Source organism: Aotus nancymaae, unplaced genomic scaffold (genome assembly GCF_030222135.1).
Source record: "Aotus nancymaae isolate 86718 unplaced genomic scaffold, 86718_ANA_hifiasm-v0.15.2.pri h1tg000012l, whole genome shotgun sequence".
Taxonomy (NCBI): Eukaryota; Metazoa; Chordata; class Mammalia; order Primates; family Aotidae; genus Aotus; species Aotus nancymaae.
The window spans coordinates 41,910,235-41,938,033 of NW_026988423.1; the positions used below are offsets into that span (position 1 = coordinate 41,910,235).

At 45.5% G+C, this 27,799-nt stretch overlaps 1 protein-coding gene and 1 pseudogene across 3 annotated transcripts in view; one reads left to right on the forward strand and one right to left on the reverse strand.

The window, feature by feature from the left end:
- The window catches only part of CALN1 (calneuron 1), a 636,916-nt gene that overhangs the window by 37,339 nt on the left and 571,778 nt on the right, over window positions 1–27,799 (forward strand). The window contains exon 2 of one of the 3 annotated variants that reach the window (XM_012449090.3): window positions 1,250–1,441. The exons of 1 other annotated variant lie outside the window; for it this stretch is intronic. In XM_012449090.3, coding sequence (XP_012304513.1) covers window positions 1,323–1,441 — 119 coding nt within the window. In that variant the 5' untranslated portion in view covers window positions 1,250–1,322. Of the gene's footprint in view, window positions 1–1,249; window positions 1,442–12,892; window positions 12,974–27,799 lie in introns of those variants that run through there. One more of the 3 variants, XM_012449086.3, reaches the window with a different exon arrangement.
- LOC105714984 (elongation factor 1-beta-like) lies at window positions 19,644–20,374 on the reverse strand (annotated as a pseudogene).

Sequence of the window (27,799 nt, forward strand, 5' to 3'; positions counted from 1 at the left end):
TGGCACGATCTCGGCTCACCGCAACCTCCACCTCCTGGGTTCAGGCAATTCTCCTGCCTCAGCCTCCTGAGCAGCTGGGATTACAGGCATGTGCCACCATGCCCAGCTAATTTTTTGTATTAGTAGAGACGGGGTTTCACCATGTTGACCAGGATGGTCTCGATCTCTTGACCTTGTGATCCACCTGCCTCGGCCGCCCAAAGTGCTGGGATTACAGGCTTGAGCCACCGCGCCCGGCCATTGCTGTTTGTTTTTAACTTCAATATGGAACCAGACAGAACTGACGTTGATTCACTGTGTGTTCCATATGTGCTTACTGAGCACCAGTTATTTTAAGGTTGTCCCTGCCTGGGCCTGAATGCCACACCGCAAAACTATTGCCACATCTGAACTTCCAGTTCCCATCTGAACTATTCACTGCCTGGGGTTTTCTCCACACAATGTTGAGAGGAGGGGAGAAGACTGTGGACCAGCGACAGTGGAAGTAGGCAGGGGTGAGGAGTGCCTGAACCCAACCAAGGGAGACGGCCAGGTCAAGGACAGCCCTTCAGAGCAGGTGGCACGTAAGCTGAGTTGTAAGGCACAAGAGGGCGGTAACTGGATATCAGAGAGAGAGATGGAAAGAGGATTTTGCCACTTGGTGACATCAAGCGGACCTAGAGACTCCGTATGCGTGGGCTTTAAGTCCGCACTGGAGCTGGTGATGGGATGCCATCTTGGGTGCTTTGCTTTAAGGAAGTTAGGGAGACATTGCCCTGGGATTGTGGCAGCATCACCAAGCTTGGGAGGCCTGGCAAGGGCCCTTCGCCGGTAGATGGTGATTTCCAGCTCAGCCCCCCACTTCATTTCTGTGGCTTTCCTGCTGTCAGCAGCAAGGAAACAAATTATGCTGGTGAGGTGCTTTGCTTCCTTGCAGGCTGCAGTCACGTTGTGCCCGTAGCTCTCGCCATGCTGCTCGTATTCCAGCAATGCCCACGGGAGCGCCAGTGGAAAGGTTCCTGTAAATGTGAAGGTTGGCTCCAACAGCCCATTATTGGCTGGTTATGCAATACCTCTGGTGACATTGAGGCCTTATTAATAACTAAACATCTGTCACGACTGTAATTATATTTCTTGTGCCAGGATTGTGTTTCTACCATTGTCCTGCGTAAACACAGAAGGGAGGGTGTGAATTATTTAGGCGGCTGGCTTTGAGAAAAATAATCACCCAGCACTGTGCAGGCTGTAAGTTTCTGTCAACTCCTTGCAGAGTCTCAGTGCCTTCGCTGACGTTCCTTTGATGTGCTCCTAAATCTCTCTGAGAACATCGCCCTGGACCCCCGATGCGGCTGCCAGAGCAACCCGGAGAGGGGAAGCCCGAGAATGAGAAAAAGGGGGACGGAGGAGTCCTCGGAGGGGGAGAGGAGCCGCCGAGGAGCCAGGCCCCCGACTTCCCCACCTGGCAAGTCTTCTTCCCCCAAACCCCAGTACCTAGATTGTTTGGCAGCCCTCAGGTAGGGGGTGGCGCGGGGTCCGGGAGCCTTTGCCGCTGCTGCGTGTCCAGGCTGGACAGGAGAATCTGTGAAGTAGACACCTGGGAGGGGCTGCCTCAGCTGGGTACAGAGATTCTATCCCCAGCCTATTTGAGATGTGTGGACGGGACAAAGGGATGGGTTTGCAAACTGACTCTTGGGGAGGGACATGCTTGTTTTCAGGCAAACAACGACAGACACAACTTACAGAGTGTGGACTATGCAGTGGCACAAAAATGGGGGCTTTGCATGGACAATTTCAATCAATTCTCAAATAATTTCATAAGGGTGTTATTCATCTCGCTTCACAAGTAACACAAACTTGCCTGCGATCACACAGCCAGAGGCAAACCCGAAATTCCTACCCAAGTCTCCCTGAATCCCAAAAAAAAAAAAAATTATGTTCCTAACCACTAGGCTACCCTGCCTTTCTCTGGTCATTCATGCGATCAGTTCAGGGTGAGGAGTTTTCTATGCTACCAAGCCACAGGCCTCCCTGGGTTTTTGATCTTGCTCTTTTTCTTTTCCTTGGAGACCCTCATGGCTTTACAAACTCAAGAGGAGTTTCAGCTCTGGGTGTGGTTTGGTATAGAGGGCAGTTTTGATCTGTGTGATGCTGGCATGAAGGAAGTGGTCTATGGCGAGTCCTGTAAGTGGGCACGTTCTGAAGCTGTCTCCCTAAGGCTGTTCAGAATGGGAGCTCTACCTCTGCCCCTAGCTTCCAGTGGCAGCTGAAAGTGTATATGGTGGGGGCAGGGAGTTTAGAGTTAGGCTCATGGGGAAGAAAAGGAAGTGGAAGTATTATTGGTGACTTCGGCTCCTGATGTTCAGCAATTTCTCCCATGAGCAGGGGGCTGGGCTGCGGGACCCAGACACAGGATGCTCCAAGATCGTTCAGAACCTTCTCCAGCACAGCGTGACGTCTGGGAAGCTAAGGGCCGGAGTCAATGAGACTCCTGGCCAGGGGAACGCTTACCTGCCCGGGGAACCGCTCTCTTCGCCTCTGAGGAAGGGTCTGGAATAGGACAGCGTGAAGCTGGAAATGCCGTATGCTGAAGGGCAGGCTCAGTGCGAGGAAGGTCGGCTGGAGTCAGAGAACATCTTGAGATGGTCTCCCCATTCCAACTCATCCCTTCCAGGAGGAGACTCCCGCAAGGCAGGCACGGTTGGACTTCCACCAGCGTAGGATGAATGAAAGGGTGCTTGACACTTCCTCTGGAAAAGGGGTGGGGCCTATTGAGAAAAGGAGGTAAGAACTGAGGCAGAGAGACATTTCTGTAAGTCCTAGGAGGGCTGCATCGAGGACAGGCTCAGCTGGTGCGACGGAGGAAAGGGCCATGCACCTACCTTTGTGGGTCTGAGGAGATCACACACCACACAGACAGAAACATCTTTTTGCTCAACACACTGTCACATTAAAAATATTTCCCCATTTGTTCCTGCATTTTTGGGATTTGGCATTTTTTTGGCCAGAGCTGCGAGCGGCATGAATTAGGCAGTTTAGTGTCACCATTCTCTGGGGGACAGCGATAACCCAGGAGTCAGTTTCTCCCAAGGCATCTGCTTCTTCTTTGGGACTGAACGTGAACTCCCTTTGGACCCCAGGGCTAAGGATCTCTGCACCTCCTGACTTATTTCCATCACACACACATACACACACGGGTGTCTACATCTCCTGGCTTATTTCTATCACATACACACACACACACACACACGGATGTCTACACCTCCTGGCTTATTACCATCACACACACACACACACATGAGTGTCGACACCTCCTGGCTTATTTCCATCACACACACACACACGGGTGTCTACATCTCCTGGCTTATATCCATCACACACACACACACACGGGTGTCTACACCTCCTGGCTTATTTCCATCACACACACACAAACACACGAGTGTCTACACCTCCTGGCTTATTTCCATCACACACACACACACGGGTGTCTACACCTCCTGGCTTATTTTCATCACAAACACACACACACAGGTGTCTACACCTCCTGGCTTATTTCCATCACACACACATACACACACACACACACAGGTGTCTACACCTCCTGGCTTATTTCCATCACACACACACAAACACACGAGTGTCTACACCTCCTGGCTTATTTCCATCACACACACACACACATGGGTGTCTACACCTCCTGGCTTATTTCCATCACACACACACACACACGGGTGTCTACACCTCCTGGCTTATTTCCATCACACACACAGACACACACACGGGTGTCTACACCTGCTGGCTTATTTCCATCACACACACACACACACACGGGTGTCTACATCTCCTGGCTTATTTCCATCACACACACACACACACACACACACGGGTGTCTACACCTCCTGGCTTATTTCCATCACACACACACACACACACACAGGTGTCTACACCTCCTGGCTTAATTCCATCACACACACAAACACACACACACACACGGTGTTTACATCTCCTGGCTTATTTCCATCACACACACACACACACACGGGTGTCTACACCTCCTGGCTTATTTCCATCACACACACACACACACGGGTGTCTACACCTCCTGGCTTATTTCCATCACACACACACACACACGGGTGTCTACATCTCCTGGCTTATTTCCATCACACACACACACACACAGGTGTCTACATCTCCTGGCTTATTTCCATCACACACACACACACGAGTGTCTACACCTCCTGGCTTATTTCCATCACACACACACACACACACACGGGTGTCTACACCTCCTGGCTTATTTCCATCACACACACAGACACACACACACACACGGGTGTCTACATCTCCTGGCTTATTTCCATCACACACACACACACGAGTGTCTACACCTCCTGGCTTATTTCCATCACACACACACACATACACACGGGTGTCTACACCTCCTGGCTTATTTCCATCACACACACACACGCACACGGGTGTCTACACCTCCTGGCTTATTTCCATCACACACACACACACGGGTGTCTACATCTCCTGGCTTATTTCCATCACACACACACACACACACACGTGTCTACATCTTCTGGCTTATTTCCATCACACACACACACACACGAGTGTCTACACCTCCTGACTTATTTTCATCACACACACACACACACACGTGTCTACATCTTCTGGCTTATTTCCATCACACACACACACACACGAGTGTCTACACCTCCTGACTTATTTTCATCACACACACAGACACACACACACGGGTGTCTACACCTCCTACACCTCCTGGCTTATTTCCATCTCACACACACACACACACACACACACGAGTGTTTACATCTCCTGGCTTATTTCCATCTCACACACACACACACACACACGGGTGTCTACACCTCCTGGCTTATTTCCATCACACACACACACACACACACACACACACGAGTGTTTACATCTCCTGGCTTATTTCCATCTCACACACACACACACACACACACACGGGTGTCTACACCTCCTGGCTTATTTCCATCACACATTTGCATATGTGTGCATGTGCGCACACACACACACTCTCTCAATGAACGTGTTTTTGCTTATTCCTTCCTCGGAGATGTGCCTACACATTCCTCAAAGATTTCTTTGTGCAGTGGGCCAAGAGAAAGAGAGCGAGCCAGAAAACAGGGGATGAGGTGGGGCCAAAGCAGGGAGATCTGTCGTCAAGGTCTCGGCTCCCGGGAGTTGGAGTTGGAGGGCAGCGGGAACACAGCCGTCGGAACGTGTTCTCCCACTCGGTTCAGCAGTCACGTCGTCTCTGCCTCCTCACATTGCCTTCTGTCCTTCAGTTCTTTGGCTGGGAACCTCCTTCAGATGAAGCACAGTCTGGGTATTGTGAGACCCTTGAGAGAAAGGAGTAGAAGATGAGGTTCCCATCTACAGGTCGTCTCCTCCGGATGCACTGAGAGAAGCATGTTGACACCTTAGCAAACACAGGAGCACCAGGGGCCGCTCAAAGAGCCGCCAGTGTTTCCCCGCTGCGGTGGCCCGAGTGCGTGTGCACAGCGTGGGCGCGCAGGCGAAGCTGGAAAGCAGAAGGGAGCCTCCATGGCGTGGCTTGCCTTCCGTCTCCTGATCACTTGCATCTCCTGGAGCTATACTGGTTGCAAGGGACAGAAGTGCAGGAGAGTTCTGAGAAGTGAGACGGGAAATATGTCAGGGAGACTTCCACGGGAGTGGGCAGAGGGCGGGTCTCATGAAATCCAAGGCCAGAGGTACAGCTGGGCCACGACCGAGAGGGATGTGGGAAATCTGAGAAAGCCGTTTCTTCGGTTTCTCTGTCTGTATGAAAATGATCACTGTCAAATAGCTACCCATTTGACAGTGATCAAATGGAGGGATCAGCGTGGTCTCAATTCCAGATCCCCTGGGAAGCAAACCCACTGCTGTCCACTCCTGATCACATCAATTGTGCCCAAGGGAAGAGGGTCAGGGGTGTGGACACAGCTGCTGCCACTACGAGTGGGTGGACAGAAGATGAGGAAGGGATGATTGGAGAAGCGGGGTGCCTCCACACCCCTGTGTTCGCTCGTTTTGTGCTGCTGTAAAGGAATGCCTGAGACTGGGTAACTGACAAAGGAAAGAGGTTTACTTGGCACGTGGTTCTGCAGACTGGACGAGAAGCGTGGTCTAATCCGCTTCTGCTGAGGGCCTCAGGAAGGTTCTAATCATAGCAGAAGGCAGAGGGGGAGCGGGCCTGGCACACGGAGAGAGAGGGAACGAGAGAGATGCCAGCTCTTGCGTGAACTAGTAGAGTGAGAACCCTCTCATTGTCGCAGGGAGTGTGCCAAGGCGTTCATGAGGCGTCCGTCCCCCTGAGCCAAACACCCGCCCCTAGGCCCCATCTCCAACACTGGGGATCCCATCCCAACATGAGGTTTGGAGGGGACGAATGTCTAAACTGGATCACTCCAGTTCCTTGAGCTACTAGATTTATGTTTTATTCTCGGAGTTAGTCGAGTCCTCATGAAGTGCTGGGAAGGTATTTGCTGTGAAGGCTCGAAGTTGGAGCTTTTTAAGAAGGTGATCCGGCCGGGCGCGGTGGCTCATGCCTGTAATCCCAGCACTTTGGGAGACCGAGGCGGGTGGATCACGAGGTCAAGAGATCGAGACCATCCTGGCCAACATGGTGAAACCCTGTCTCTACTAAAAAAACACAAAAATTAGCTGGGCATGGTGGCGTGTGCCTATAGTCCCAGCTACTCGGGAGGCTGAGGCAGGAGAATTGCTTGAATCCGGGAAGCGGAGGTTGCAGTGAACTGAGATCGCACCATTGCACTCCAGCCTGACGCCTGGCAACAGAGCAAGACTCTGTCTCAAAAAAAAAAAAAAAAAAAAAAGAAGGGGATCCCTACAAGACCCAGCTTAGTGAATTGTGACCGATGGAACAAAAGCAATAGGTCAGACGAAACCAGCTGGGGATACTGCAGTGCAGCATGGAGAAAGGGACCTTGTGCAGAGTGGGGACTGGAGAGGTCGGACAGCGCCCTCCCACAGCGCCTCCCTCGCGAGTCGTCGTCCTCCCGTTTGTCAGCCTACGCCATTGCAGGAGAACATCCCGGATGGTCCACTCCTGTCTGCTAAGGTGTCAACATGCTTCTTTCAATACATCTGGAGGGGACAACCTGGAGATGGAGCCCTCCTTCTCTTCTACTCCTTTCTCTCAAGAGTGAAGCAAGGAAGCCCTGACCTTTTTTTCTGAGACAGAGTCTCACTTTGTCACCCAGGCTGGAGTGCAGTGGCGCAGTCTTGGCTCACTGCAACCTCTGCCTCCTGGGTTCAAACAGTTCTCCTGCCTCAGCCTCTTGAATAGCTGCAATTACAGGCAATTACAGGCATGCACCACCATACCTGGCTAATTTTTGTATTTTTAGTAGAGACAGGGTTTCACCACGTTGGCCAGGCTGGTCTCGAACTCCTGACCTCGTGATCTGCCTGCCTCGCCTCCCAAAGTGCTGGGATTACAGGTGGGAGCCACCATGCCCGACTGCCCTGACCTTTCTTCTAACCTGTCAAGGTGCTGACTCCTTGGCATGGGGGTCTGAAAGGATACTGTAGCAGGAGGAAGCAGTGGGTACCTTTATCAGTCCACTGTGTGGTCTTGAGCTTGTCTTCGGCTTATAATGGAAGGGTTGGGCATAATCAATGGTGTTTAATTTTTTAGTTTTGTTTATAGAAACTTTTCTAAAATAGTCGTATGGAGAATGCTGATACTCAGACACAGGGTCCACTGCAGTTGGAGCAAGGTGTGTGTGTATGTATTTGGGAGAATGGGGTGCCCTCCAAGACCCTTAAGAGGAGCAGTGAGAGCTTTCACCTGTTCACGTTTTGTCCAGACTATGAGATCTGGAGCTCTTTGGACCAGGTCTAGAGCCGACTCATCCATGATGCCACCTAGAAGAGAGTCTCCAGGAACTAGAGTGATGCCCGGGTAGCTTCAACAAATGACAGCTAAGTAAACAACCCTACCGCCATGGTGCGGTTCCAGCCCCATCCAAAGGGAGCTTTTTCTCCAATGGGGAGGGATGGATGTGCACTATTGATGTATGATCTAAAAATAACCCGTGTTCCAAACAAAGTGTTTTTTAGTATTTTGAAATGAAAACGTGTAGACAAAGCAAGGATTTAGAATGCATGACTCATTAAATTGCTGATTCTGAAAGCAATGGAAATTCAGAGGGAACTTTTCTCTCTCTAGTCCTCCCTCCCACCTCTGCTCTGAATAGCTTATAAAAAGTCTACACATCAACAAGACCCACAAACTTCCTTGTGACGGAAGGTCCTGCACAGTGAGAGGCTGAAGGAACTCGGCCTTTGTTGCCTGGACACTGAGCTGTTCTTCCTTGCGAGATTGCAGTCGTCAGCTAGACTCTTCCTTGATTGCCATCTTTATTTCTTCTCTTTCTGCCTCTCTTCCCTGTCCCTAACAGGTGTCTAAGGACTTGCATCACGGCCGTTCTCTGGCCAGTGGTCCTCCCTCCCCACAGTGCTCAGCTCTTCTGGACGTCAGCGGTGCTGAACTCATCAGCCCTAAAAGGATGCTTCATCCAGGAGCTGTGTCTTAGGGGAGAGTGCACCTCACGTGGCACTCTAGCAGGATGCAGCAGTAGGTCCCTTCATCAATTCACCCTGTGGTCTTGAGCTCGTTTTTGGCTTATAATGGACGGGCTGGGCATGATCAATGGTGTTTATTGTTTTTTGTTTGTTTTGCTCATAAAAGCTTTTCTAAAATAAATCTTATGCGGAATGCTAATACTTAGAAAGAGGACCCATTTTGGTTGAAGCAATGTGTGTATATGTATCTGAGAGAATGGGGCGCCCTCCAAGACCCCCAGGAGGAGCTGTGAGAGCCTTCACTTGAAGAGGCTACTGGTCGACCTTCGTATGCTTGTTCCTTGCCATCGTGTGAAAGTTTCTGCTCCACGGAGGAGCACATTCCCTGCCTACCTCTTCCCTGTGGCCATCACCTGCTCTTCTTCTAGTCACCCCTACACTCCTGGAATTCCCTAGCAGCTTGTTCATTCTTATATCTGCCACAAGTCCTGATTCTATTGGGGAGTGAGACGCGGTCACCCTCATGAATGACCACAGGGGTGACCAGGCAACGTTCTCACCTCTTGCTGCCTCAGCTTCAACTCCTGTGACCTTCTTTCCTCTTGACTTTCACTCCTGTGGCCTCAGCCTTGATCTTGCCATTCTCTAGAATGTGGACCCCCCTGGGAGCTCACACTGCAGCACTCCTCTCTGCGGCATCCTCCTTGACAGCTGTTTTCCATTGCTACATCTGCTTTAGGAAGTGAAGTGCTCCAGGAGAAAATCCTGCATGGGCTGGGTGTGGTGGCTCATGCTTGTAATCCCAGCACTCTGCGTGGCTGAGGCAGGAGGATTGCTTGAGACCAGGAGTTCTGGACCAGCCTGGGCAACATAATGAGACCCCCATCTCTGCAAAAATTTTTTAAAACATTAACTGGGCATGGTGGTGCATCCTGTAGTCCTAGCTACTCAGGAGGATGAGGCGGGAGGATTGCTTGAGCCCAGGAGTTGGAGACTGCAGTGAATTATGATCATGCCACTGTGCTCCAGCCTGGGCAACACAGCAAGACCCTGTCTTAAAAAGAATAATCATAGTAACAAAAGATTCTACAAGGATACGGAGCACAGATAGATGACCCTATATACTTCCAACCTTCAACCTCAGTACGGTCCTCAGTGTGAGTCGTAATTCCAGCGGTCAGGTCTCCATGACTATCTCAACCCCGACTCACTCATCTAAGACTGGTGTCACCTCCTCACTCACAATGAAAACAGGGACCGCAGGGAGAAACATCTTCGACTCCCTGCCCACCCGGCTGTCACCTTTCCTACAGCCAGGTCTGTCTTTGCCCCTCTCCGTTCATTATAGTAGAGGATGATCCTTCCCCAGGGCAAGGACCACTTGCCACGTGTGCTCAGAAGTCTCTTCCCTGCCACACTGTCTTCAGGGACGACTGTATCTTCCCATCAGTTAGACCTCCCCCATCCTATTCTCCAAAGCCTTTTTTCTTCCCCCATGCATAGAGATTTGTTCTGATGTCATTCACCTTTAAAAAGAAAGCTATGTCATTTTCTTAAAACTTCTTGAAAAAATTGCATACATTGCTGTATTTCACCACTGTTCATTTCCTTCTTCTTTTTTTGTTTTTTTGAGACAGTCTCCCTCTGTCACCCAAGCTGGAGTGCGGTGGCACTATTTTGGCTCACTGTAACCTCTGCCTCCCAGGTCCAAGCAATTCTCCCGCTTCAACGTCCCGAGCAGCTGGGATTACAGGTGCCCACCACCATGCCTGGCTAGTTTTTGTATTTTTAGTAGAGACGGGGTTTCACCATGTTGACCAGGCTGGTCTCGAACTCCTGACCTCAAGTGATCTGCCTGCCTCTGCCTCCCAATGAAGCACTGTGCCCAGCGTTTCTTCCTTCTTAATCTTGCCTCATGTAATGTAGCCTCTGCTTCCATCAGTTTACTGGTCAGATTCTGGAGGGAACAAGAGCTAGTGTCAGAGCAGAAGGAGTGATGCCAAGCAATGGCCAGTTCAAAATTTAACTGATCATCAAAATTTATCTGGTGAGTTAGTTAATAAAAAAAAATATGTTTGGAGGCTCTACCTCCTAAATCAGGAACTTTTCAGGTAGCACCTGGAATTCTGATTGCTGCGCTCCTTCCCTGACAGCCCTGGGGTCAGCCCGACAAATGTGCTTTGCTCACTCTTGTTCCATTGTCCAAACCTTTTCCTTCTCAGTTTCCGCCATCCGATGGGAGTTTCACGTGGTCTTAGCTGATGACGAAGGTCTCTTCATCCTCATCACTCTTTCATCCCCCTGGAGGTTCTCGGACCCCGCCTCTTTGCAGTCCAGCTTTTGCTCGGGATCCACCGACTTCCTTTGTGATTCTTCCAACTCGGTGTGTTATAGATTGATGATCCTCAGAACATCAATGTAAATAAATATTCATGGTCAGTAAAATTCGGATGATACTCCACACTCTATCTGCCTCTTGGAGAATATCAATGGAAATTTAAATCTTAGTGATGCCCTGCAGCAAAGAAAATGGTTTATCTTTGTGGAACCTAGTTTTTCCAAATACAATTTGAGCCTAGGATGCTGGGTGTGAGTGCATGTGTATGTTTGTGAAAGCCTGGAAGCCACATAGTAAGTATTTCTTTTCTCTCCTGCAGACATGCCTAGTTCTTAGATCAATGCAAATAATAGCCTGGGTCCCATGAATGCTCATGCCCTTATTCACTCAAGGGCCATTGGGGTGCCAGGCTCTGTGCTGCGTGCCAGGGATAAAAAGGTGATAATCCCTTTCCTCATGCAGTTTACAGGTTCATGGTGGGGGTGGGTTAGTATTAGAGTTTATGTGTTAGGATACATACAGGCTCAGGGCATGCCTCGGGGCACATCAAGTCTCTCTCTCACACACACACACACACACACACACACACACAGGTGTGCAGTTCCCATGTCTACCATTCATTCACTTATAAGACAAGAATAGAACGTAGGCCAGGCTTGGTGGCTCATGCCTGTAATCCCAGCACTTTGGGAGGCTGAGGTTGGAGGACTGCTTGAGTCAGGAGTTTGAGACTGGCTTGGGCAGCCTAATGAGACTCCATCTCTAAAAAAAAATTTAAAAAAAGAAAAAGAACCGGGCATGGTAGTACGCTTGTAGTCCCAGCTACTTGGCAGGCTGAGGTGGGAGAATTGCTTGAGTCCAGGACTTTAAGGCTGCAGTGAGCTATGAGAGCACCACTGCACTTCATCCTGGGCAGCGTAGTGAGAGTCTTGTCTCAAAAAAAAAAAAAGTCAATGGTACCCCTGAAGTTGTGCCATACACTCCAATTAAATAAGCATATATACATCAAAATACGCGGTTTCTCATTATTAATGTGATCACACTGCTATGCATCCTTTTCTTTCACTCAACGGTTTATTACCGGCACCATTTTCTATTGTGCTGCGATGTATTGAACCTCCCGTAATGTGTCTGTTCAGGTCATGCTGTTTTTTTGTTCTCACAGGCAATGCTTCAAAGAGCATCTGTGTATGAGCAGCATTCATCTTTATGAACTTGTGCAGGCATAGCTAAAGATACATTTTCTAGAAGTGAAACATCTGGGTCAAAACGTGTACATTTGTTCTCTCACTAGGTTTTGCCAAATTGCTCTTCAGAATTACCAGTTCATCTGAGGGAAGGGCTTCTAAGGATGGGCACGCCAGAGGGGAGGGGAAGGCACGGCAGAGAGGAAGTGCTTGAGGGCGATCGCTAATGGAGTTGTGTCCCCGAGGAAGGGAGACGGGGTAGGATCAAAGGAAACGTCTTCATGACAAAAATTCTCTATGTACAAAGTGTAAATTCTGCACTCCACTATAAATATTACCAATGATGTTAGCTAAGAAGTTTTGATCACTTTTGCACTTTTCCTGGAGATTTGCTGACCCGATCTCTTGGAACGCTTCTGTTCACTCAGGATTTGTTTATTTCCTATGTGGTTCTTTTTATAAAATGTGCCACAACTTGATGGTTAGCGTCAATGCTGACACGTTTCTTTAAGTATGCTCCAAGACCGGGCACAGTGGTTCACGCCTGTCATCGTAGCCACTCAGGAGGCTGAGGCAGAAGGATCGCTTGAGCCAGGGAGGTGGAGATTGTAGTGAGCTGAGATTGCACCACTGCACTCCAGTCTGGGTGACAGAGTGAGACCCTGTCTCAAAAAACAAAAAATAAACAGAAATTCTATGGTCAATAAGCTAAATGGCCGAAATCTAGGCATCAGAATTTTATATACCTATTCTTTTGGCATTTGCAGCGGAGGGGACCCAGCTGTGGGACAGAGTGCATCTGACATCTGATGATAAACAGAGTACATGGTAATGCAAGGTCCATCTCACCTTCTGACAGGTAATTGAAGACATTGTACAGTTAAAAAATACTTGACATGTTATGGTACAGAATGCTAGTTTTCAAGACAAAATTAGTGGGCTTTAAATTGGGGCTATGGCCCTGTAATTCTCTTTCATTAGAAGCCCTTTCATGGAAAAGTTTGGAATCACTGAGACAGACTAAATTCATCTAACACACTCCTGGTGTTTATACTATTTTTTTTAAGAGACAGGGTCTTGCTGCATTGCCCAGGCTGGAGTGCAGTGGTGAGATCATAGTTCACTGCAGCTTTGAACTTCTGGGCTCAAGCAAATGTCCCACCTCGGCCTCCCAAGTAGCTGGGGCTACAGGTGCATGCCAACACACCTGGCTAATTTAAAAAAACATTTTTTTTTTTTTTTTTTAGAGACTAGGGTCTTGCTCTGTTTCCCAGGCTGGTCTTGAACTCCAAGCCTAAAGTGATTCTCCCATCTTGGCTTCCCAAACTGCTGGGATTACAGGCACGTCCACTGCAATTGACCTGTACCGAATTTTAATTTGAGTATTTTGCTCCTGTTGAGAAAGTGGAGTAAGGGAGAGGATTAGTCAGGAGAGTTCAGCCCTAAAGAGTCTTGCTGTTAGCAGAAGACCGTATGAAACCGTTCTACTCTGGGTACAAGTCATTTCTACTCCTCACAGTGCAAAAGGCACTGGAGAGACACAAGCTGGCCCTCAGTCCTGTTTCGCTGTGTGCCGCTTCCCCCGTCTCTCCCGTCAGAGCACTTTCAGCTCTCCATCCACGAATCATGTGGCTGTCACAGGAGCTGCTTCTTCCTCAACTTCACGTCCCCTCTTAGTCCAGTTACTACTGCTTTGTAATAAACCACCTCGAACTCAGGGGCACAAGCCCACAACCATCCTGCACTCGTGGAATCTCGGGGTCAGGAGTTCAGTAGAGACGGCTTGTCTCTGCTCTGGGCTGTCTGGTGCCTCTGTTGGAGAAACACAGATGGCCGGGGGCTGACATTATTTGGCCACTTCCATGTCTGGTGCCTGGGATGGGATGGCTGAAGGACTAGCTCAGCTGGGAGAATCTGCATATGGCTTTGCCATGTGGCTTGTGTTCTGACAGCTTGGTATCTGGGTTGTAAGAAAAGCATCCCAAAAGGGAGCATCTCGATGAGCCTTCCAGGAGAAGCAGATGGAACCTGGTTGGCCTTTTAGGACTTAACCTTGTAAGCAACATTGCTTCTGCCATACTCTAGGGGTCAAAGCAGTGCAAACCCTCCTAGATTCAGGGAGTGGAGGCGTAGACACCACGTCTCAATAGGAGGAGGCTCAATGAATTTGGGGACTGTATTTGTCTGTTTTCACACTGCTGATAAAGACATACCTGAGACTGGATAATTTATAAAGAAAAAGAGGTTTCATGGACTCACAGTTCCATGTTGCTTGCAGGGGGTGGCTCACAGTCATGGGAAAAGGTCAAAGGCATGTCCTACATGGCAAAAAAAAAAAAAAAAAAAAAGCTTGTGCAGAGGAACTCCTGTTTATAAAAGCATCATATCTCATGAGACTTATTCACTACCTCGAGAACAGTACGGGGGAACTCTCCTCTGTGATTCAATTATCTCCCACCGGCTCCCTCCCACGGCACATGGGAATCACAGGAGCTACAGTTCAAGATGAGATCTGGGTGGGGATGCAGCCAACCATGTCAGGGACCTTATTTTAAACGGTCACACTTCTTCCCCGTCATGCCGGGTCCGTTTGCTACCTGCTTCTAGCAATGCACCTCTTTAGGATCTTCTAGTTTCTTGCTGGCTGGCATGGAAAAGTAGGATGCTAGGGGACGTCAAGATAAGAGGGCTTCCAGCGATCTGAGGATCCTGTGGATACCTGTGATCATTATTAGGTCTGCAGAGTGTTTATCTCTTAACGTTTTCCTAATCTAACTGGGCTTGGTACCATCTCAGCCCCCTGCAGCTTCGCTTTGGGCCCACATCTGGCACTGTGGATCTACCATTTTCTTCAGTATGCAGCTGCTACCAAGTCACCAGCCTCTGGGGTTGGGAGCGGGGTGGGGGGGCGAAATTTGTTTTACTCCATCCTCTCTCAGTTGTCCACAACCCCGTTAACACACAGCAGATGTATATAAATCAGGTTTTACTGAAGGCTTGGGAGTAACTGGAGAATTTCAATGTCAGGAAAAATTACAATATACAAAGAAATATTCTTGGAGTCAGAAAAAAAAAATATTTTAGGGGTACTTTGGATGCATGGATCCCTTTGGCAGTCTAGTGAGGCCTGTGAATTATGTTTCTAAATGTATGAAATAGAATACTAGAGGTAACAACAAAGGAAATGTGTTATATGTAAGTACAGTATCAAAAATATTAAAACGAATGTGTTGATATCACACACACGCTTCTTTGTTGATGCGTTAAATAATAAGGGCTATCGGCGGCGATAATAACAGTCGTAATTTTGAAGTGCTGTTGTGGTAAGCATAAACAACATTTCAAAATAATTGGGACAAGGGGAACATGATAGGAAAATATTAGTGGCAGAATCACAGATGTTGCTAATTCCATGGTGCTTTGTGGCTTGCATTCATAATTGAAGAAAATACCAGATTTCACTTATGGGATAATGAAAATAAAGGTATATTCTTTCCCATCCAAATTTGCAGACCTCTTAAATTCTATTCTTGGGCCCCCTGGCTGGTGAGTTTCTCAGTCACGTTTCACTGCCCAAGGGCGGCCAATCCCTTAGAGCCAGTGCGCCTTCTTCCAGGCCTTCCCAGGGCAAAGGCCCCACCCCTGGTTAGCCAGCCTGGTCCCCCACCCAGCCAGCCCATAGATACTACCCCAGCAGCAGGCCATGGGAATAAATCATATTTTGGCAAATATCCAACTAGGGCTTGTTAATTCTCCCCTTTATTTTTATTAATTTATTTATTTTTGAGACAGGATTTTGCTCTTATTGCCCAGGCTGGAGTGCAGCGGCATGATCTTGGCTCACTGCAACCTCTGCCTCCCGGGTTCAAGCAATTCTCCTGCCTCAGCCTCCCGAGTAGCTGGGATTACAGGCATGCACCACCACACCTGGCTAATTCTATATTTTTAGTAGAGATGGGGTTTCTTGGCTGGTCTCCCACTGCTGACCTCAGGTGATCCACCCGCCTCAGCCTCCCAAAGTGCTGGGATTAGAGGCACTTTGGGAGGCCCATTGGTATTTAACTGCAGCTGAGCTCAAGTCAAGAGACTTTTTACCCTAGGACAAGACAACAGCCATTCGACTTCTTAGGGAGACTTTACACTTAAACACCATGCTTCATGAGCTGCGAAAGCTTGCAAAATTAAAGTCTAACAGGGAAGACTCAGATTTTTGAATTCATTTCCTAGTGTAAAGAAGATGCCTCTGACACTTCTAAGGCCTAAAAATTCATTTCCTTGTGTAAAGAACATGCTTCTGACACTTTTAAGGCTTAATTTTAAGGATGGAGCCAGAAAGAAGGAGGCTATGAAACAAAAGTAAAGGAAACTTCTATTTTCTGATCAAAAGTTGGAGAAGAGAAGGGCAGAATGAGAAAGAGGCAGGAGAACTAGAAGGATTTCCTGCATCCGTCTCTCTGGGAGTGGTCCCTAGGGGTGTTTGATGTGAATACCAGGGATGGGGGCTCCTGCCTTGCCTCTCCATGGAGACCTTGGGAGCCCACTGCACAGAGCCCCTGCTCTAAGCGCAAGTCTAGTTAAATGAGTAGAGACTGCACCAAGGTAGCTTTCCTGAGTCTCACTCAAGGGCTGTGGGGTAACTGCAGGAAGCACTGGATGCCAGGGTGTTTCCAGAACAGAGGATGGAGGTAGCTTACCGGGCCAGCTCTAGACAGAGGGGAAAATAGAGACCCAGCGATCTGCAGCCACACAGAGCTGGGAGGAAGCCCAAACACTCAGGCAGACACCAGGAATCCGGAAAGCATTGCACCAACTAGGAGGAGCCCAAAGGCACCAGTTCTGACCTTCAGGATGGGAGGCCACCCGGCAGCACACTGGGACCGGGTGATAAGACACATCCCCCTGGAGACCAACAAGTGTCTGCGGTCACATACGTGGGGTCGGCACACAGAATGCGTAAGCCACTGCGCTTCCGTTCTCAGTCTCTCTGTACACATTTTTAGGCCATCTTTTAGGGAGAGGCCACAGGTGGGCGACACAATATAAGATGAAATGTTTTAAAAATAAACTTTATATATATTTTTACAACAGTTCTGAATTTGCAGAAACATTGCAAAGATGGCACAGAGTTCCCATCTCCCCAACGCCCAGTGTCACCCACTAGCATTTTACTAAAGTTTGGTACATGTGCTGCGGTTAAGGAACCACCTTCATACATTATTATTCATAAAGACCCACGATTTATGCAAAGTTCCTTGGGTTTTCCCTTAATGTCCTTTTTCTGTCCTGGGATCTCATTCTAGGATGTAACTGTACCTTGTTGTTTTTTTTTTTTGTATTTTACCTTGCTCTCCGAGACTCCCGAAAGGATGTCCAGGCAGGACAGGAGGGAGGAAATACCTCTGGGGAAGGTGGAAGGACGTGCCCCTTTTTAAAAAGTTTACCATAAATACGGTAACTGCCATATTTATGGGTTGCAGTGTAATGTTACACATTTACAGATTGCGTATTGATCAAATCAGGGTAATTAGTATATTCATCACTTCAAACATTTGTTGTTTCTTTGTCATGAGAACATTAAAAAAAAATCCTTTCTTCTACTACATTGGTGCAAAAGCAATGGCGGATTTCACCATGAAAACTAAATGGCGAAACCCACAATTACTTTTATACCACGCTAACAGCTCTTTGGAAATATACAACATATTATTGTTAACTGCAGTCACCCCCACCATGCAACAGAATACAGAACGTATTCCTCCATCTAGCTGACCAGCCTCTCTCTAACCCCCATCCCCCAAATCTGTCCACCCTCTGGTGACCACTATTCTACCCTCAACTTCAACGAGATCAACCTTGTTAGATTCCATCTGGGTGCGATCATGGGGTATTTGTCTTTCTGTGCCTCGAGACAGTGCATTTACTTGTCACGCCTTCTTAGTTCCCCTTGGCTGTGACAGTTTCTCAGACTTTTCTTATTTTCAATGACCTTGACAGCTTTGAAAAGTATTGAGTTGGTATATTGTAGACTGTCTCTCAACTGGCATTCGTCTGATGGTTTTCTCATGATTAGACTGGGGTGCTGGGTTTGAGGGAGGAAGATCACAGAGGGGAAGGGCCATTGTCATCACATCATATCGAAGGCTTACACCATCAACATGACCGTCAAGGTTGATGTTGACCTTGATCGGCCGGCGGAGGGAGTGCGTGTTTGTCAGTTTCTCTACTGTGAAGTCACAAGTTTTCCCTGCTTCCATACTGCATCCTTTGGGAGAAAGTCACTGCACAGAACACACTTTAGAAACAGGAGTTATGCTTCCACTCCATGAGGGCAGACTACCTACATAAATTATTTGGAATTCTTCTGTATGGGAGATTCCTTCTTTCCTTCCTTCCTTCCTTCCTTCCTTCCTTTCCTTCCTTCCTTCCCTCCCTCCCTCCCCTTAATTTCTCCCTCCCTCCCTTCCTCCTTCATTCACTTTTCTCCTTCCTGATTCTTCCTTCCCTTTCCTTCCTTCCCCTTCATTCCTCCTTCCCTCCTTCATTTCCCCCTTCCTGATCCTTCCTTTCCTCCCTCTCTCTCCCTCCTTCCCTCCCTCTCTCCTTTCCTCCTTCCCTTCCCTTCTCCTTCCTTCCTTTTTTCCTTCCCCTTCATTCCTCCCTCCCTGCCTCATTCACTTTTCTCCTTCCTGATCCTTCCCTCCCTCCCTCCCTCCCTCCCTTAATTTGATCATGTATTTTCCTAAGTATGGACTTATGGATATTTATTTTATACTTTGGGTTATGATCCAATACAACTTTATTTCTTTCATTGCTCAAATTGTTGCACCCTGGCCACTGGGAACTGTTGCTTCCTGTGTTTTGAGAACTTTCTTACTTCCTGGCACTAAAAGATGTTCCAGGCTCATCTTGTGTATTGCTACTGGGGCATTGTTACTTCTAGGTCCTCTCAGCTGACAGAATAACGAAATATATGTATGTATACAAACCCATGTATGTACACATATCTACACTTATTTCTATATGTAGCCATCTGTACCTATACTGAGTTAAACATGGGCTTAAGGTTGTCCAGAGCAAGGTGATGAGACCCCTGTGTCTACAAAAAAAATTTTTTTTTCGTTAGCTAGGTGTGGTTGTGTACCCCTTTAGCCCCAGCTTCTCAGAATGCTGAGGTGGGAGGATCTGTTGAGCCCAGGAGTTCAAGGTTGCAGTGAGCTATGATTGTATCACTGTACTCCAGACTGGTCGACAGAGTGATACCTCGTCTCTAAAAAACAACAATAAAAACACATGGGTTTGCACTGATGTCTCTAACTCTGATCTGTTATTACATGGTCATCCCAGAATTCTCTCCTTGCTGATTGGAAACTCCCACTTCGATACTACAATCTGGCTCCTACCAGAATTGTTTGCTTAATTGTTTAGGTCTAGTTTACATGTATATGAATATCAGAATTGTTAACCAATTCACCCATAGGAGACAACCTTTTTTTTTTTTTTTTTTTAAATATTTGAAGCTTTTATGTAAATGCCATGATCCAGGATGGATTTTAGATCTTGTTGAAAGCAGCCACATCCATGGACTGCACATAGTCCTCAAAAGCAGTGATCTGCTCCTCCAGCATATCTGTTCCAACTTTATCATCTTCAACTACACATTGTATTTGAAGTTTCTTAACTCCATATCCCACCGGAACTAGTTTAGATGAGCCCCAGACTAAGCCGTCTGCTTGAATGCTTCTGACACACTCCTCTAATTTCGCCATATCTGTCTCATCATCCCAAGGTTTCACATCCAGTAAGATGGAAGACTTGGCAACAAGTGCAGGTTTTTTGGCTTTCTTTGATTCATATTATGCAAGACGTTCTTCCCTTAGCCTCTTTGTTTCTTCACTTTCCACCTCATCATCAGATCCGAAGAGATCAATGTCATCATCATCTTTACTATCTGTAGCTCCACTTCCTGTACTGTCTTCCACATCCACAGGACCATACTTGCCCAAAGCTTTCTTCACTCCTGGCAGGCTGGCCTTTTCCTTTTCATAAGACTTGATGTGATTATACCAACGTAGGGCATGACACAAGTCAGCAGGCGGTGGGCCGGACACTGCTTCAAATACTGCCACATCTGCTTGTGACGGCACATACCCCTCGATGTAGCTCTTGTCCGCCAGGTAGTCGTTGAGCACCTGGAGGCCGGCGGGGCTTTTCAGGTCTCCGAAACCCATGACGTCTGTTAGTATCCGAGAGCTCCACGGCTCCGGAAGATAACAGGAACCCAGGAGACAACCTTATCAACTGAAATGCTTATGTATGGTTCCTTTACAGTTAGTTTTATAGAGCCCAGCCATTTCCAAAGTTACTTAAGTCAGCACTTTTCTGCTAACTCCTTCAGCGAGTTTGTGTCATACCATTTGTAATACAGATTGATTTGTAACATTCTGCATTCCATTCCTGGGATTCCATGGACCTCCTATATCATTTTTTAAAATTTGCATGCATTAAGATTCATTCTTTGTGCCAAAGTTCAATGGGTTTTGACAAATACATATTGTCATCTATCTATCTATCTGTCTAGTCTGTCTGTCTATCTATCTATCTGTCATCTAGTCTGTCATCTATCTATCCATCCATCTATCATCTAGTCTATCATCTATCTATCCTTCTATCCATCCATCCATCCATCCATCCATCCATCTATCCATCCGTCTATATATCCACCTATCTGTCTATCCATCCATCTATCTATCTATCATCTAGTCTATCAACTATCTATCTATCCATCCATCCATCTATCCATCTATCATCTATGTAGTCTATCATCTATCTATCAATCATCTATCTAGTCTATCATCTATCTATCTGTCTATCTATCTATCTATCTATCTATCTAATCTATCCATCCACCCCTGAGCAGCCATCTAGCTGATTTGTCTCTTAATATGACTCTGATGCTAGGACATGAAGCTTGCAGGGACCTGAAAATGGCACAGTCACCTCCCGGGTGCATGAGAACTCATGGGCTCAAGCGATCCTCCTGCCTCACCCTCCTGAGCAGCTGGAACTACAGGTGTACACCACCATGCCCAGCTAATATTTATATTTTTTGTAGAGACAGGGCCTTGCTATGTTGCCCAGGCAGGTCTGGAACTCCTGGCTTCAAATGATCCTCCCAAAGTGTTGGGATTACCGCACCCAGCCTACTTCTGTTTCTTAAGATGGAATAGGCTGTCCTTTGAGATTTGGGACAACATTTTTCTTCCTACACGTTGCAAAGTCTTCTCTTAGGCCCCATATTTACTTTTTCATTTTCATTAAAGCTTGGCATTTGCCAATTTGTAAGGTTTGACTGGTATCAAGCTGGTGTGGGGCTGTGGAACCGAGGTGGGCTCTTCTCTTTTTCTGACGATTAGATTTCCTGACTCTGTTGGAGGATTCGTCAAATTAATAAACAATGTGCACTGTTTCTAACTATCTACACTGCTCTTCACACATGATGTTTCAGTAGCAAACACCCCATTCATAACCCTTCTGCTTCTATAGCACAGACCGTCAGGCATACTTGGTTTCTTGCATGTTAAGAGTTGCAGTGAATTCAAACAGAGAAGTTGAGTGAGTGGGAAAAGTTTGCACATGATGCCGGCAGTCTCTGAAAATATTCTCCTGCACCCGGGAGGTGGCCGTGTCATTTTCAGCTCCCTGCAGGCTTTAAGTCCTAACATCAGAGTCATGTTAAGAGATGAGCCAGCTACACAGCTGCTCAGGGCTGGCTGGCTGGATAAATTAGATAGACAGATAGATAGAATGCTAGAACATGACTGAAATAAATGAGAAATGTGCAATACATACAAAACCCCTTCAAGTAGTAGGTGAAGAAAACTCCGCATTGAGAATGTCCTGTCTCTGTTGGATTTTTTTGTGAATGTGTTTGCATGAGTTTTCAAGGTGAAACTTGACCTGGGTCATGAACACTGTGACTGGGGAATGGCTGATAATTGCCTGAAATTGCCAGCCATAGTCAGTTGGACTTCTGAAATGACATAATGAATAGTGTAGTGCTGCTTATAGAGGCTGAGTGATTTTTCTGGTACATCTGTTGTGTTCATTGAGGTGATTCATGAAGAGCATTTAGCCTACTGTCTGGTATGCACCCAATAACTGTTAGCTATTACCATTGCCATCAATTGGATGTACTTTATTTAGGGTTTAACCCTTTAATGTATCCTTTAAAAATTATTGTATTATCAGAGAAAATGAGAATAAACTGACCAGCTGTGGTGGTTCACACCTGTAATCCCAGCACTTTGGGAAGCTGTGGCAGGAGGATTGCTTGAGCCCAGGAGTTGGAGGTGGAGCTATGATCACACCACTGTAATCCAGGTTGGGTGACAGAGCAAGACTGTCTCTAAAAAAAAATACAAAAACTTATGAACACAGCCTAAAATATTCTTTACAAAATTTTGACAAATGAAAAATATATAAAAAGGATAATCCAACACAACTAAGTGAAAGTTTATCTCAGAAATGTCAAGTAGGTTTAACATTCTAAAATCAAACAACATAATTCACAATAACAGACGAAGAAAACCCATACGATCATCTCAATAGATGCTGAAAAAGCATTTGACAAAATCCAACATTTATTCCTGACTTAACAAAAGAGACTTTCGGAAAACTAGGAATACAGGCTGGGCGCAGTGGCTCATGCCCGTAATCACAGCACTTTGGGAGGCTGAGGCAGGTGGATCACTTGAGGTCAGGAGTTCATGACCAGTCTGGTCAACGTGGTGAAACTCCATCTCTACTAAAAACAACAGAAAAATTAGCCGGGCGTAGTGGCACGCTTCTGTAATCTCAGCTACTTGGGAGGATGAGGTAGGAGAATCGCTTGAATCTGGGAGGCAGAGGTTGCAGTGAGTCGAGATCATGTCACTGCACTCCAGCCTGGGTGACAGAGCGAGACTCTGTCTCAAAAACAAACAAACAAACAAACAAACAAACAAAAAACACAAAAAATCCCCTAGAAATACAAAGGCACTTTCTCAACCTTATAAAGGACATCTTACACCAAACTTCAAACTTAAAGCTAGCATCATTTTAATGGTGAGAGATGAGTGCTTTGCTCCTAAGATCAGGAACAAGGAAATGGTATTTCCCTTTCCAATTATATCCAAAATTGTTCTGGAAATTCAAGCCAGTCCAATATATTTCCTCATGTATCACCTTCTCCCAAGCATGAGGTTATTTAATGTTTTGTTTGAAATTATTATCGCATGTTTTGCTCAAATGAAAACCTGTAAATAGCTCAACCTCTGAATTTCAATTTTACCTGAACACTACTGGTATCATCTGTAAACACTGTGATTTTTATAAATTCAAGCAATTTTAACGCATAAATATGGATCTAATTTTCCCTGTATGTTAAAAAATCTATCAATAAAAATTACTTATCTATACTTACAAAAAAACTTAAAAAATATAAAAAAGGCATCCAGATGGGAAGAAAACGTAAGATTGTCTTTATTTACAGATGATATAGTAGCTGTATTAATTTGTTATTGCTGTATAAAAAATCACAAATTCAGTGGCTTAAACAGCCATTGTCTTGCAGTTTCTGTAGGGCAAAAGTCTTGGTATGGCCGAGCTGGGCTCTTTTCTCAGGACCTCAAAAAGCTGAAATAAAAATGTTCATTGAGCTGTATTCTCATCTGGAGGCTCGACCAGAGAAAAGAATATGCTTTCAATGTGGTGGCTCACACCTGTAATCCCAGCACTTTGGGAGGTCAAGGCAGGAGTATTGCTTGAGCCCAGGAATTTGAGAACAGCCTGGGGGATGCTCTACAAAACAAAAAACAAAACAGCAACAACAACAACAAAAACCAGGTTAGTCTAGTGTGATGGTGCATACCTGTAGTCCCAGCTACTCCAGAGACTGAGGTGGGAGGATTACTTTAGCTCTAGAGGTCAAGGCTGCAGTAAGCCATGACTGCCCCACTGCACTCCAGCCTGGCAACACAGTAAAACCCTGCCTCCCCAAAAAAAGAAAGAAAAAAGAAAAAGAGAAAAAAAAAATCTGCTTTCAAAGCTTCTTTATGTTGTTGGCAAAATTAATTTCCTTGAAGCTATAGAATTTGTGGCAACTTGCTATTTGCTCCTTCAAGGCCGGTGACAAGAGAATGAGGAGGAGAGAGAGAGTCAGTCTTTACCACTTCGAGTCTCTAACCAGTAGACCTTTGCTGTATTCTGTTGGTTAGAAGCAGGTCACAAGTTATGCCTTTACTACAGGAGAGAGCATTGCATATAAGCATGGACACCAGAAAATGAGATTTTTCTCACTACACAGATTTTTCTCCTATATTTCTTTCTGAAATATCCGAGTTCTGTATTTTGTGGCATTGATGTATGTATCTATCTCTTTGCCAATATCACACTATTTCATTATAGTAGCTTTGTAATAAGTCTTAAAATTGAAGTGTGATTTTTCCGATTTCGGGATAATTAACATCAGTACTGTGTAGAGCCTCCAAATCCATGAACATGGTATATCTTTCCATTTATTTAGGTCTTTGATTCCTTTCATCAGCTTTTTGGGTAGTATTCAGTACAAAGATCTTGTAAGTGTTTTCCTAGACTTGCAACTATATTTTATTTTTTTGGAACTATTGTGAATAGAACTTTTAAAAGCTGATTTCCAATAGTTAATTACTAACAGCTAGAAATGTGGTTCATTTTTGTGTGTAGGTCTTATTCACTTTAATAATCTGACTAAACTAACTTATTATTTATGGACCAATAGGAGTTTCTTTACGGACTCTGGGATTTTTTACACAGCTAAACATGTTGTCTGTGAATAGAGACAATATTATCTTTTCCAAACTGGATTCCTTTAAGCATGGACACCAGAAAACTAGAATCATGGGATCATCCTAGAGCTTTGCGTCCTACACTTGTTTATGAAGAAAATCTAATGGAATCTTATGAACACCATTTCTAGAAGTAACGACATCAACAAGTTGCTAGATACAAGATCAATATTCAAAATTAATTCTGTTTCTGTATGCCAGTAACAACAAATGAAATAAAAATATGACATTGTCAAAATATGAAATAAATGTGGTAAAATGTGTAAGATCGGTGCCCTGAAAACTACAAAACATTGCTGAGAAAAATTAAACAAGACCTTACTTAAAAGAGAAATATAATGTGTTGACTGGATTGGTGACTCATGCCTGTAATTCCAGGATTTTGGGAGGACCTGCCTTGGCCTCCCAAAGTGCTGGGATTATAGGTATGAGCCTATGGCTGGCCAAGAGCTCTCCCTTTGAAAGACACTGTTAAGAGAATGAAAAGACAAGCCATAGACTCAGAAAAAATATTTGTCAATCACATATCTTATAAAGGACTTATATCTAAAACAAATGAAGAGATGGTGAAGTTTAATAATAAGGAAACAGATTAATTTCTTTATTATTAATAAGGAAATTAGTATTAATAAGGAAATAGTATTAATAAATTAAATACTAATTTAAAGATGGGTAAAAGACATGCACAGAAGACAATAAATGGATAAAATATATACAGCAAAAAATATATACAGATTGCAAATAAGCATCTGAGAAGATATTCAACATCTTCTTGACCATTAGGGAAATACAAATGAGAACTACAATGAGATGTCATTACATACATATTAAAATGTCTACAATTAAAATGACCATGCCAAGTGTTGGTGAAAAAGTGGAGTCATTGAAACTCTTATGCATGGTTGGTGAGAATGTAAAATGGTACAACCATTTTGTATAACAGTGTTTGGCAGTTTTAAAACTAATACACATACATTTTTTGTATGATGTACCTTACACTTATAGGCATTTAATAAAAATAAATAAAAGCATATATTCATACAAAGACTCAACCATGACTACTAATTGCAACTTTGTTTGTAATAGAAACTGAAAGCATGCTAAATATCCATCACTAAGTTAGTGGGTTAACAAATTATGTGTATTCATACAATAAAATACAACTCAGAAAACTATTGTTAGACACACATGGATGAATTTCAGAATAATTATGGTGAGATAAAGAAGCCAAGCAACAAAGGTACATATAGCACAACTCTACTTCTAGAAAGTTCTAGGAAATGCAAACTATGGTAATTCCTATGAGTAGGGGAGAGAATGAGGAAATGGAAAGGAGGGATTAAGAATATATAAAAAATCCTTTTTGGGTAATGGAAATGTTTACCATCTTGATTGTGACGATGGTTTCACAGGTGTATACAGGCATAAAAGTTACCAACTTACCAAATTGCATACTTTACATGCAGCTTATTGGTGTCAATAAGGCTTAAATACATCTGTTTTTAAAATGGCCGTTCAGGCTGAGAGCAGTGGCTCACACCTGTAATCTCAGCACTTTTGGAGGCAGAGGTGGGCAGATACTTGAGGTCAGGGGTTTGAGAGCAGCCTGGCCAACATGGTAAAACCCCATTTCTACTGAAAATACAAAAATCAGCCGGATGTGGTGGGAGGTGCCTGTAATCCCAGCTACTCAGGAGGCTGACGCAGGAGAATCACTTGAATCCGGGAGGTAGAGGTTGCTGTAAACTGAGATTGCGCCACTGCACTGAAGCCTGGGTGACAGAGCGAGATTCTGTCTCAAAAAAAAAGAAGGAGGGGGTTTCAAACCATTCTCTGTGATGGTGAAATCAGCAGAAATTTCCCTTTGGCTTATGGTTGAAGTGTCATTTTTCACTTTGTCTTCTTGTATAAATTCATGAGTTCTTTAATGGTCATTTGGGAGAAAGTGTATGCATCACTCCCGGACGACCTCTGTACGATCCGATGCTTTCTAGCTCAGATCTTTATTACTTTATTCATTCTACCTTTTAATTTTTGATGGTGTTTCTAATTTCTTGAGTTGAATGTTCAGTAGACTTATTTTCACTTCTCCTTTGTCTTTTCTTTTATGTGAACTTACCATACACCCAGTTGGGAAAATTTGAATGGTGCAAACACACCAAAAGAAGCCAAAGCCATTCAGAATCCCTTTTCTAGATAGCACTACTACTGATATTTCTGCCAGCGTCCTTCCTGCCGTCTTTCTGTGCACGTATACCCTTCGTGTATATATGTAAAAAGTGCACAAGTCACGAGTGTACAGCATTCCAAACTGAATATATCTATGTTACCAGCACTCAATCAGTTAACAAAACACTACTAGCATCCTAGATACTTTTTTTTTTAAGAGACAGGGTCTCACTCTGTCACTGGGGCTGGAGTGCAGTGCTGCAATCGGAACTTCTTCCAGCCTTCAACTCCTGGGCTCAAGTGATCCTCCTGCCTCAGCCTCCTGAAGAGCTGGGACTACAGGCGTGTGCCACCCTACCTGGCTAATTTTTATTTTTTATTTTTGTAGAGGCAGGATCTCACTCTGCCACTCAAGCTGGAATGCAGTGGGGCGATCATAGGCTTCTGTAACCTTGAAATACGGGGCCCAAGCCATCCTCCTGCCTCAGCCTCTCAAGAGCTTTTTAAATTTATTTTTGTAGAGACAGGAGCTCACTTTGTTGCCCAGGCTGGTCTCAAATTCCTGGGCTGAAGCAATCCTCCCACCTCAGCCTTCCGAGTGAGTAGCTGGGAGTACAGGTGCATGCCAACATGGCCAGCTAATTTTTTGTTTT